Below are 13,333 nucleotides of genomic sequence, written 5' to 3'. Positions count from 1 at the left end.
ACTGTTACCACCCTCAGAAGGTGCCTGGCCTTTCAGCCCCAACCGCCATTTGGGATTCATCCACGTCCTTCGACTTAACATGTCCATGCTCGCAGGCTCCGCCCGCTGGGGGCCCACTTCCCTGGACCTCAGTGCAAGCCTGCCCCCGGCACAGCGCTGCACACCTTTCCTTCCCACTGCACACCGTTCCCTCCTGTCTGCCTTGGGTCCCCCGGTATAATCTCCTTTGCAAATGCTGTTAACACTATTGTCACTCTTTCCTACTGAATTCAGCTGGAAAGTTCTAGTCGGATTCCCAGTTGAATCCAGGTATCTGCCTTTTCTATTCCTGCAAGCTGACGGCACTAAAGAGAAACTAAAGTCCCCTCCACACCCTCCCCCATCTGCTGCCGAGTTAATGTTTATAATCTCCTTCACTGAGAAAACAGCATCATATCCATCTTCCTCACAGGAATCCCTACCACTATAGGCAATTCCATTTTCTTCTTCTTTCCAGTGAAAGTTCCAAGTATCAGGTAGTTGGGGGGGGGAGTGGGTGTGAACACCCACACAGAGTGGGTGTTCCCTTTCATGGACCAGCACTGTGTGAACAGAGATGAAATCTGGGCCACGCAAGACGGGGATGAACCTCACAAAGGTGTATTTATCAAGCTAAATAGAAAAGTTTGTCACAGAAAGCTGCCTACGTATGATCCCATTTATGGGACAAAGCAGAAAAGGCAAAACTAAAGCTACTGAAATCATGTCAGTAGTTTCCAGAATTGGGGGTTGACATGAGAGAACTGACTGAAAGGGGCACAAGGGAACTTTGTTGTGACAGAAATATTTTATCTCAGAAAAGGTGTATTTATACTGTTTGGAGTTTTACCGGCCCACTCCCCCCAACGACACCCTAAAAACAAAACCCCTGACTATGTCCTGATGCTGGGAAAGATTGAGGGCTGGAGAAGGCTATGACAGAGGATGAGATGGTTGGATGGCATCACCGACTCAATGGACACGAGTTTGAGTAAACTCCGGGAGATAGTGAAGGACAAGGGAGTCTGGTGTGCTACAGTTCATGGGGTCACAAAGAGTTGGACGTGACTGAGGGACTGAACAACAAATATCAAAAGGGGGGGTAAGGGGAAGAATCTATTCATTAATATGTTAATAGTTCTACAATGTAATTCACATTAAAATACACCAAGTTCTTAAATAAAAATCATACGTAGAAAAGGTGGTGGTGGTGCTCAGTAACACCCAACTCTTTGTAACTCTGTGGCCTGTAGCCCGCCAGGCTCCTCTGTGCATGGGATTTCCCAGGCAAGAATACTGGAGTGGGTTGCCATTTCCTCCTCCAGGGGATCTTCCCGACCCAGGGATTGACCCACATCTCCTGCTTGGCAGGCGGATCCTTTACCACTAAGCTACCCGGGAAGCCCTGGCTCAATGAACAAATGAATAGTGACACGGAACTACAGGGTACATTTACTGCTCACCTTGAAACCATTCTGGTTCTTACAGGTGTTTCTGGAAAAAAGGAAAGGTTCACAGAAGAATTCTTCTTTTTACAAAGGATTCTTTCAGTATTCACTTTATGCTTATGAGCTGTAAGTTTGTAGAGACTATAAATACGGTCGACAACTTTGGACCTACTTTGAACATCCTAGAAAAGAAAATATATGTTTATTAAAATAGTAACTAGGATTAAACTTCATATCCTTTCTTTGCCAGAAAAATCAATCACAGTTAACAAACACTGTGCAGTAAATGACAAGCTTTTAACAATAAAAAGCCATGCTCTCCAAGTGCAGCAGTTAGACTGGTTTAAACTATAAACTAATTTAAAAGAATCAAAAAGATGACCCACCTCCCAGAATATTGGAAATAAAAGCAAAATAAACAAATGGGACCTAATTAAAATCAAAAGCTTCTGCACAGCAAAGGAAACTATAAGCAAGGTGAAAAGACAGCCTTCAGAATGGGAGAAAAAGCAAATGAAGCAACTGATAAAGGATTAATCTCCAAAATATACAAGCAGCTCCTGCAGCTCAATTCCAGAAAAATAAATGACCCAATCAAAAAATGGGCCAAAGAACTAAACAGACATTTCTCCAAAGAAGACATAAAGATGGCTAACAAACACATGAAAAATTGCTCAACATCCCTCATAATCAGAGAAATGCAAATCAAAACCACAATGAGATACCATTTCACACCAGTCAGAATGGCTGCTATCCAAAAGTCTACATGCAATCAATGCTGGAGAGGATGTGGAGAGAAGGGAACCCTCTTACACTGTTGGTGGGAATGCAAACTAGTACAGCCACTATGGAGAACAGTGTGGAGATTCCTCAAAAAACTGCAAATAGAACTGCCATATGATCCAGCAATCGCACTCCTGGGCATACACACTGAGGAAATCAGAATTGAAAGAGACACATGTACTCCTATGTTCATTGCAGCACTGTTTATAATAGCCAGGACATGGAAGCAACCTAGATGTCCATCTGCAGATGAATGGATAAGAAAGCTTTGGTACATATACACAATGGAGTATTTTTCTGCCATCAAAAAGAATGCATTTGAATCAGTTTTAATGAGATGGATGAAATTGGAGCCTATTATACAGAGTGAAGTAAGCCAGAAAGAAAAACATCAATACAGTATACTAACGCATATATATGGAATTTAGAAAGATGGTAACCTTAACCCTGTATACGAGACTGCAAAAGAGACATAGGTGTATAGAACAGTCTTTGGGACTCTGTGGGAGAGGGTGAAGGTGGGATGATTTGGGAGAATGGCATTGTAGCATGTATATTATCATATGTGAAATGAAACACCAGTCCAGGTTTGAAGCATGATACAGGATGCTTGGGGCTGGTGCACGGGGATGACTTGGAGGGAGGATATGGGGAAGAGGGAGGGTTCAAGAAAGGGAATACATGTACACCTGGGGCAGATTTGTGTTAATGTATGGCAAAACCAACCAATATATTAATGTAAGGTAATTTGCCTCCAATAAAAAAAAATAAAATAAAAGAATCAAAAAGAGGGCAAATATTCAAAAATGATACACTTAATTCCATACTGAATAAAAAAAGCAAACATTAAAGTCAATATACCTATTATATATAGTTACCAAGTCTCGTGAATTTTACCTCCTCAAGAGTCCAGCGTTACCAACCTACCTCTCACAGAAGCAGCCCCAGGTCAAGCACAATCACTGGCCCAGACCACTGAGTGCCTACACTTGCCTCCTTCCTTGATGGTCTCCCTACATCTCACACGCTCTCCCCAATCCATTCTTTAATCAGCAGCCAAGGTGATGCTAAAACTTAAACTGGAACACATTCCTTTGCTTAAAAAACCTTCGGTGGTTTCCCGCGGTTCTCAGGATAAAGGTCACAATCCTATCCTGGCCCACGGTGAGCCCTGCTGACTGCACACCTGGAGAGGATAACGCAGAGACCTCACCAGGGAACGCCTGACACGTCTTCATGTCACAGCGAGAGGATGAGGAGTCAGTACACTGGGTTGCTTCCTGGCTGGCATGGTTCTTACTCCCCTCAAGTACAAGGAAGCTGGTTACTTCTGTGTGTGTGCTCGGTCACATCTGACTCTTTGTGGTCCAATGGACTGCAGCCCACCAGGCTCCTCTGTGCATGGAATTTTCCGGGCAAGAATACTGGAATGGGTTCCATTTTCCTACTTCAAGGGCTCTAATAAATTCTACTTCTAGAATTCAGCTCCTCTGACACGTGAGGTACAATCAGATCAGCACAAAAAGCAGGTGTGAACACACACAAAACCCTATTTAAGTTATGATAATTTCCGCATAAAAGTCTTGGGCTTAAGAACATGCAAAAATAACCGCAAAGGAAAAAAAGCTGATGAATACTCACTGAAGCTCGAGTTGTCGTCTTTAATAAAACAGCCAACAAACAACAGGTTTTTGTGAAAATGCTTCTGCTCTTGTCGGCGACTTTGTCACCAGACTTTTCCTGGTACATCTGCAGAAGCTCCAGCAGTGTGTCTACACAGTTTTCGACATCGTAAATCGCCGAAGTCGTCTTCTCATACTGGAGGAGAACAGAACCAAGTGACGAGTTACAATGAGTGCAGATTCTCTTAGAAACACCATCTGAGGAGGAGGCTTAGAGCCAAATTTTGGACCTTCTGCATCAACAGCAAGGACTTCATGAGGTGACTTTCCGAGGTCATTTCTGGATCCGTCTTATATGCACATGTGTCTTTTAATGTTTTCTTCCCAGCCTACTTTAAAGTTCCACAAAAAATGAATCAGATCTGAAATCTCTGAAAATGCACACCTTGATGTAAATGAAAACAAGGTAACAAACAGGGACATTTTAGTGAGACCCTCTCAGAAAAATGATAACACATCTGTGATAGGGAATCAAGGTTAAGATAACCACAAAGATAAGATTTACTGCTTGTTACCCTACTCATGCTTCCTGAGAAGAAGGTAAGCTTGCTTTAAAACAATTCAAGCGATGATCACTAGCCAAGAGTATATCTTTCATGCTTCAACTGTGAATCACATCATTGGATTCATGTTGACGTCCGCATGGTAACGGATAATGCTACTGGTACTAAGATAAAAATAGCAAAGCAATATGAGCACTCAGCACTTGTTCGGCACATCTGTGGACCAAGCACATTATGTGCATGGATTCATTTAATTCTCACAGTAACATTACGAGGAAGGTACGATGCCTACCCTCAGTTTACATTAAAAAAAGGGAAGCAATGAACATTGGAAGAGACACATGTGCTCCAGTGTTCACTGCAGCACTGTTTATAATAGCCAGGACATGGAGGCAACCTAGATGTCCATCTGCAGACGAATGGATAAAAAAGCTTTGGTTCATATACACAATGGAGTATTACTCAGCCATTAAAAAGAATGCATTTGAACCAGTTCTAATGAAGTGGATGAAACTAGAGCCTATTATACAGAGTGAAGTAAGCCAGAAAGAAAAACACCAATACAATATACTAATGCATCTACATGGAATTTAGAAAAATGGAAATGATAACCCTGTATACGAGACAGCAAAAGAGACACAGATGTATGTAACAGTCTTTGGGACTCTGTGGGAGAGGGTGAGGGTGGGATGGTTTGGGAGAATGGCATTGAAACATGTATATTATCATATGTGAAACGAATCGCCAGTTCAGGGTCGATGCACGTTACAGGATGCTCGGGGCTGGTATGCGGGGATGACCCAGAGGGAGGATAAGGGGAGGAGATATGTGGGAGGGGGGTTCGGGAGGGGGAACTCGTGTACACCCGGGGCGGATTCATGTCAATGTATGACAAAACCAACCAATATAATATTGTAAAATAATTAGCCTCCAATAAAAACAAACATTAAAAAAAAAAAGGAAGCACAGAGAGGCTGAGTAACCCACAGTGAGCTGCAGAGCTGGGTGCAAGCCCAGGCAGCCTGGCTTCAGAGTCTCGGTCTCAACCACTGCTCCTCAAAGAGAAAAGGCCCAGGGGAAGTCTCGAAGTTACGGCTGATGGATAGGGTGAGGAGGATAAACCTGCCATGTCAACATCTCTGCATGTGTTAGTTTGGTGGAGGCAACTTCAAGCAGTCCAAGGCCAAAAGGCAGACATTCGAACCTAGAGTGTCCCAGGGAGCCCCGAGTACAGCGGTGGTATCATCCTGTTTTGCCGGATGCGATAGGAAGAGGTGCTGCTGCTCTGGTACAGCACAGTGTGTGGAGGGTCGGCTCCGGTGAGGGCTGGGCGTGAGCCCACGTCCGGCCCCAGCACTGACCACATGCTGGTCCTCGGGCCAGGACCTTCCCTCCTGTAAGGATGATTATTCCTTCACTACAAGATGGGAGTGAAAAAGCTGGCTTGAAACTCAACATTAAAAACATGAAGATAGTGGCATCTGATCCCGTCACTTCATGACAAATAGGGAAGAAGTGGAAGCAGGGATAAATTTTCTTTTCTTGGGTTCGAAAATCACTCGGGACAGCGACTTCAGCCATGAAATAAAAAGATGCTTGCTCCTTGGAAGGAAAGCTATGACAAACATAGACAGCATATTAAAAAGCAGAGACATCACTTTGCCAACAAAGGTCCATATAGTCAAAGCTATGGTTTTTCCAATAGTCATGTACAGATCTGAGACTTGGACCATAAAGAAGGCTGAGCACTGAAGAATTGATGCTTTCAAATTGTGGTGTTGGAGAAGACTCTTGAGAGTCCCTTGGTCAGCAAGGAGATTAAACCAGTCAATCCAAAAGGAAATCAACCCTGAAAATTCACTGGAAGAACTGATGCTGAGGCTCCTATACTTAGGCCACCTAATTTCTGATGAGCCAACTCATTGGAAAAGACCCTGACGCTGGGAAAGATCGAAGGCAGGAGGAGAAGGGGGTGACAAAGGATGAGATGGTTAGATAGCATTACCAATTCAAGGGACGTGAATTTAAGCAAACTGTGGGAGATAGTGAAGGACTGGGAACCTGGCAGGCAGCAGTCCATGGGATTGCAAAGTAGGACACAACTGAGCAAAAAACAACAAACTGGGAAGGACGATACAAACCACGTTAGAGGATTAACATGAGGGCTTAATTAAATGATGCGCAAAAAGCACCAGCACACAGTTAGCGAGTCCTGGGTAAATGCTTGCCATCACCATTATGAATACTACAAAAGCAGAAGAAATAAAATCATCAAGCATTCAGTGTTTCTATGCACAGCTATGTTAAAAGAGTCAACACATCCCCCTAAAACCCTGGCACGCAGTAAATGCACTATAACTTGGAGATCTCAGCCCTGGTGATGAGCAAGCATAGACCTAACTCGCTGGAGGAGAGCTCTGGACCACAGGATGCTTCACAATCAAGATGGAAAGTACCTTGGCAACATTAAGCAAGACCTGCACGGCATATCTGATGACCTCCATACATGGGACGCTCCGGTTACAGCTTTGGATCAAGACAAATATTTTAGAGATTGCTCCACTCTGGGCCATCTTCTCGCAGCAAATTGAAGACAATCTAGTAACTGCCTCTGAAAGAGGAAGAAAAAATGAGGTATATTCACAACAACAAAATCAGCATTTTAACTACTCGTGCACGCTAAGTTGCTTCAGTCCTGTCTGACTCTTTGTGACCCTATGGACTGTAGCCCACCAGGCCCCTCTGTCCATGGGGCTTCTCCAGGCAAGAATACTGGAGTGGGTTGCCATGCCTCCTCCAAGGGATCGTCCCGACCCAGGGATCAAACTCACGTCTCTTCTACCTCCTGCACTGGCAGGCAGGTTCTTTACCACTAGCGCCACCTGGGAAGCCCCTTCTTTGTCTACTCTGAGGTAAAAATGTTTCTAACCTTATACAAGATATTGTGGAAACAAACTAACCCAGGTGCTTCAGGGCCTCAAGCACAGTGGAAAGGTACTTGTACGTCAGGAGATGGTGCAGGGCGACTGCTGTTCTGTGGTAGAGCTTGTTTTCTTCTCGAATCTCCCTGTTAACACACTGAAGTCTCTGTCGAATGGCTTTAGTTTTTGTACTATCATTTTTCTTCCTCCAAGAATATCCTCTCCATAGTGCCTTAAAGAGACAAACCAGTAACTTGAAGATTACAATTTATATATAAATTATGATATCTGTATCTACTTCCAAACAAAGTAGATATTTTCAGTAAAATTATATGATGCAGTCAGACACTCTGCAAGTAGAACTTCAATTCAGGATCTAATAAAGAGCAAAATAAATTTTTCTAAGAAGAAATACGCATAATATTCCTGCATATGAGCTAAAGTAGCATTCATTCATCAAAGGTGGCTAACTGTATTCAAAATGCAAAAATACTTTTGCAGCTCTGTCATCAGCTTCCTACAGGGAATTTGAAAATAAAGGGCTTAACGATGACACTATGGTAGCATAGTGCTTATGAATTATTCTATCAGCCAGCCTTAGTTTTCTAGAATGAGTGCGATTGTGCTTTTTAAAATGTTAGATGTAGAATTCCCGGGCAGTCCAGTGGTTAGGGCTCAGCACTTTCCATGCTGTGGGCTGAGTTCAGTCCCTGGTTGGGGAAACTAAGATCCTGCAAGCCTTAAGGTATGGCCAAAAAATAAAATAAAATGTTAGGTATCATGTAGATGAATTGCAAAATCATAATATTTTTGGTTACCTGAATTTTAGTGATTCTTTTGTTAAAGTTTTCCTGCTTTTTACGGAGGAGGAATCGGCGGACAGCTCTCTGTATGACAGAGGCAGCCCTGCTGTGCTGGCTTGCTCGTTCTCGAGCTTCACACTGAATGTTTACGATGCTGTATTGCTGAAGAAACCTCTTACGCTGTGATCTTGCTCGAAACCATCTCTGTTTAAGATGGATGAAGATCTTTATTATTTCAGGTTTTTAAAAATAAATACATACATATATACACAAATGAAATAAATAGAACATTATATTGAATATCTTTCAACCCTCCCCAGTGGCATTACTTTTCCACTCAAATTGGTGCAGATCCTTCCAGGCCACAGTATGTGACTGTGACTGTGAGTGTGTGTATGTGTGTAATTGTGTGTGTGTGAATTCAACCCTGTACAATGTATTCCTCATTTCATAATTTATATAAATCTTATCGAGCTGTGTATTATTCTTCAGTTACTTTTCTTAACATTCACAAAAGGGATTCTTATTCAGAATACATAAAGAACTCCTATAATTTATTAAGGAAAAAAAAACACATCAGAAAAACAAGCAAGGTATATGGAAAAAAATCTTTTTAAAGTACACTATACACAGATAAGAATTTGAATAATCAACACCAGTGAAAATTTTTTTTCAGAATTGTTAGCAGTCAAAGGAAATCAAAAACAAAAATGATATAATTTGCCATTCATCAAAATGACAGAATTCACAGAGTCTTCCAATGCCACAAGTTGGCAAGAATGTCGATAGAGAAACAGGTACCCTCAGATGTTGCTAGCAGAAGAGTAAATGATTCCAAAGCATCAGAGAATAATTCATAGCTTCAGTACTGTGCCATAAAACATCAACTCATCTCTAAACCATCAAGACATCCTAACAGCTGTGTGGCAAAAGCTAAATGTTATATAACCTTACTAGAGGTATTTGGAAATTGCATATGAAATATCAAAAAACTTTAAACAAAAATTAGATCATAGTCTTAATGCAAAGGAAAGTTAACCTGAATACAGATGGCTGAGTTAAGCTGTTTATTGTTAGTGTTCTTCAGAGACACGTGGCGTCTGTAGGCTCTTTGAATTCTAAGAGCAGACAGGTGATAAAAGGCAGCTGCTGCGAAGTGAAGAAGCCGAATTTTGGCTCTCTGCTCTGAGATCTGAAGGAGAAAAAAAGATTAACAGTCTTAACAGTTAACTCTTGAGATGATCAACCAATGCTTATTTCTATATATCTTGAATATCAAGTTATATAATATATATATAAATTATATATATAATATATATAAATTAATATATAATATAAATTAGCAATAGTAAGTTAACTTTTAAAATTATCTACATTGTAACTTGAAGTAATTATATTCCTTTCTGTTGTTCAGTCACTAAGTTGTGTCTGACTCTTTGTGATCCCATGGACTGTAGCACACCAGACTCCTCTGTCCATGGGATTTCTCAGACATGAATACTGGAGAGGGGAGCCATTTCCACCTCCAGTCTCTGGGTTGGATCTTCCCAACCCAGAAACTGAACTCACGTCTCCTGCATCTCCTGCATTGGTGGGTGGTTCTTTACCATGGAACCACCTGGGAAGCCCAGTTATATTCCTTACTATATAATATTCAATGGTGAAACCCCTAACAGGGTATAGAAAGCAAAATTATATTTGGGCACTTCACTCAAGAATTTAATTAGGCTACCCAATAGCAGCTAGTTAAGGCTTAAAATGTACTAATTATAACAGGAGAGGTCTAGGAATATTAAACTCAGGAAGGGTTAGCATGTTCCAAGCAGAATGGCTCAAAGATGGTGATATTAAACGGGACAAACATTTGATCAGATTTCTCCAGTGTTAGGCAGTGTCAACATGTAGCAGACTCTTGGAGCAGAAGCTCCCTACAGGGGCCTTTGGCCTTCAGAGTTCCAGCTTATACTCAATGAACAAAACACAGATCTATCCTTTAAAATTTTTTTTTTCTGTTTGCCAGTGCTGCATATACAGGATGCCCAGGACGTTATGAGTTCCCTCGGGAGGATTCGTCCCTGCTGCAGCTGTGGAAGTTATTGCAGGATGGTCTTACAATGCCCTGAGAGAGTTGCCTGCTGCTAGCAAAGGAGGACTTAGATAACAACCTGCTCCACACATGGAGCCCTCACTCAGACTTCAGCTCCTTTGTTAAGATTTATTACACGAGAGAACCTATTTTGTATTTCTAGGGAGTATCTACGGGAAACAGATATCCTACTGAAGAACACTCACCCTTTTTCTTACGAGCCAACCACGCACCAGTGCTTGGAGGACAACTGTAGATTTTTTTAATTCGATGTATTTCATCCTCTGATGCTTCCCAGCCTTCCTGGCTCGTATATATCTCTGTATGGTCAAAGCAGCTGATTTCTGCTGGAGAAACACCTGCCTTGCTTTATATGCTCTGAAATTTGCTTGGATCAAACAAGCAGCTTGATGTCTCTATAAGGAAAAATTTGCAAGTGACGTTAATATATAGATATAATATTTCAACTCACTGGAGGTTCTGGAATTTCTCAATGTAAAATAAAATGTATAATTATATTTTTTAGTTTAAGATGTCATATTTCACAGATTTCAAAAGCCATAGAGGTCTAAAGCTGAAAGTGAAGTTTTATGGAGGCGTAAACCAGGAACTATAGATACCAGGTACTCTTCCCTCTCTTCCTCTTAATACTTTTCATTGTGAATGAGCAAAGGACTAAAATTACTACAGGACAAATGCACTTGATAAAACAACTAGTTACACTCCAGAGAAGAGAATGGATGTCATAAGCAGCTATGAGGGAAGCTGTCGGCAGCTTCAAGAACTGTGGCGTAGTCCCAGCCTACCTAAGATTCCTCAATTCCAGAACATCCTTACAATCAAATTCCAAGACATGTAAAATCTCTGGATTGAAACAGGAACTGGATTTGTTTTATGACACAGACCCCCACATATTAGCTGAGTGACCTTGAGCAAATCCCTTTTCGTCTCCAGACCTTGCTTTACCCATCTATGAGTAAATGGGAACGCTGACAATAACTATCTCATGAGAATCCCCTTAGTAAATATATAATAGGAGGTGTAATAATAGCTGGTATATAATCATACATAGAGAATATTACATGAATGTAAAAATTTACAAGTAAACTTTTAATTTATTAAAAGATCATAGGTATCACTACTATTCTAAAACTGATGCTAACTATTTTAAATAGATCACCAACTGTGGCTGAAAGAGTATGTGTCTGACTCATACAGATAGGATATGCTACATCTGTTATGACTTTTTTCCAAATAAATCACTTCAAACTTGGGCTTGAGAATACTTTATAAATACAGGTACATACACACAAATATTTACAAGTAGTATTTTTATGAGTGAATGTAATTTTTAATTGACTGCAATGATGTGCTTAAAATAAATGTATAGTTAGGTCTTTACTTATCATTAAGGACAGAGTAAAGTAATTCTTTACACATGAACTGCTTTTTTAACACCTACTTTCATCATTAAGGACTGCTCATGAGTTGTTCTTCCAGAGAGTACGGCTCTCCATCTTCTCTGAATGATGACTACTGATGCTCTCACATTCAAAAACCTACAAAGCGATTATTGGAAAGCGATTTCAAATTAACTTATTCAGTAAGTATTTATTGCCTGCCCCCTATAAATACTAAAGGAGAAAGAAGGTATAAGAAAGGCAATGAGAGAATAAATAAAAAGTAGAAATGAGTAATTTATATTAGGTTCTAGCAATCAGGATGGTACAAACACAAACAGATACACAAACAGGCTAACACACTGCAAAAGAAATTTTACAATTGGCAATATTTCAGTGGTCAAGAAATATTAAGTTCTAGAACAACAAAAAATTCTGAACTGGATCAGGAGAAAGTCAGATTAGCTAGATCTAGACAAAAGCCTCAATAAAGGGGTGGTGGTAGAATGAATGGTGGAGAATAAAATCTGAGTCCACATTGTAACCAAGTCTTTAAGCAGACAGAGGTGGTCAAGAAGAGAGCTTGGGAGGGTGGAACAACATCAGCAAATGAGAAGTGGACACTCAACTGAAAGAAAAGATAAGCGCTACCAAAAGATCTGAAAAAGACAGAACCGGAGAAAAATTTAAAATGTGAGGGATAGAGATTAAACTTTAGCATCAATGTAGTAGTAATAGGCAATAACACAGAATGGGCAGGTTCTTTATCTGTTTGTTCACAACTGTGTGGAAAAGATAGATTAATTAAGTCATATCACCACTTTTCCTAGAAAATAAGGCTGAATGTCAACAGGAAAACTAGATACTGGTCCTTAATAGCTGAGAGCAGCAACGATACATTTAGTTGTTAAGCCTGACTCTACCCAAGAAATTAATCAAGAAATGCTTCTAACACGAGTGAGCTCTCCTACAACAATGTTTAAACCACTGATACAATAATTCATCATTTCTGGGAACTGAAGAAAAAATTCTTACACTATGGAATAAACAATAACATGAACAATCTGGTAAGAGCTGCTGAAAATGTGTTTCAAAGAAATGAAGTAGCAAGAGGGAAACAGAATTAACATGGACAAGTTGGTAACTATGCCATCATTAAGGATAGAGAACAGGTGATAATACAAGGTTAAAAAAAAGGAAAGAAACGTTGCCAATGACTAAATCAACAAACAAAACGGACCAGTGCGCTAACAAGCAGAACAACATTACTAGATCATTTTACCTACTTCCCATCCCTCATCCTTAAAAACCTGAGTTAATCCAGTTTAAGCGAGTACGATCACATCACTTCATGGCAAGTAGATGGGGGAAAAGTGGAAGCAGTGACAGACTTTATTTCCTTGGGCTCCAAAATCACTGTGGATGGCGACTGCAGCCACGAAATTAAAAGATGCCTGCTCCTTGGAAGAAAAGCTACGACAAACCTAAACAGCATATTACAAAGCAGAGACATCACTTTGCCAACGAAGGTCCATATAGTTAAAGCTGTGTTTTTCCAGTAGTCACATATAGATCTGAGAGTTGGACCAGAAAGAAGGCTGAGGGCCAAGAACTGATACTTTCAAACTGTGATGCTAAGAGAAAACTCTCAAGAGTCCCGTGGACTGCAAGGAGATCCAACCAGTCCAT

General features: G+C 40.8%; 1 protein-coding gene across 1 annotated transcript in view; it reads right to left on the bottom strand.

Moving 5' to 3' along the window:
- The window catches only part of ASPM (assembly factor for spindle microtubules), a 65,865-nt gene that overhangs the window by 1,414 nt on the left and 51,118 nt on the right, over positions 1 to 13,333 (bottom strand). Inside the window, exons 20-27 of the mRNA XM_055418979.2 lie at positions 11,707 to 11,803; positions 10,451 to 10,660; positions 9,198 to 9,350; positions 8,174 to 8,362; positions 7,395 to 7,587; positions 6,891 to 7,045; positions 3,891 to 4,067; positions 1,482 to 1,648 (exon numbers count right to left, since the gene is read on the bottom strand). Coding sequence (XP_055274954.2) covers positions 1,482 to 1,648; positions 3,891 to 4,067; positions 6,891 to 7,045; positions 7,395 to 7,587; positions 8,174 to 8,362; positions 9,198 to 9,350; positions 10,451 to 10,660; positions 11,707 to 11,803 — 1,341 coding nt within the window. The remainder of the gene's footprint in view (positions 1 to 1,481; positions 1,649 to 3,890; positions 4,068 to 6,890; positions 7,046 to 7,394; positions 7,588 to 8,173; positions 8,363 to 9,197; positions 9,351 to 10,450; positions 10,661 to 11,706; positions 11,804 to 13,333) is intronic.

The sequence above is a fragment of the Moschus berezovskii genome, chromosome 17 (genome assembly GCF_049115385.1).
Source record: "Moschus berezovskii isolate FMDL1 chromosome 17, NW_MosBer_1.0, whole genome shotgun sequence".
NCBI classification, from domain to species: domain Eukaryota; kingdom Metazoa; phylum Chordata; class Mammalia; order Artiodactyla; family Moschidae; genus Moschus; species Moschus berezovskii.
The sequence above is the reverse complement of the archived record's forward strand: the minus strand, read 5'-3'. Positions and strand labels throughout refer to the sequence as shown.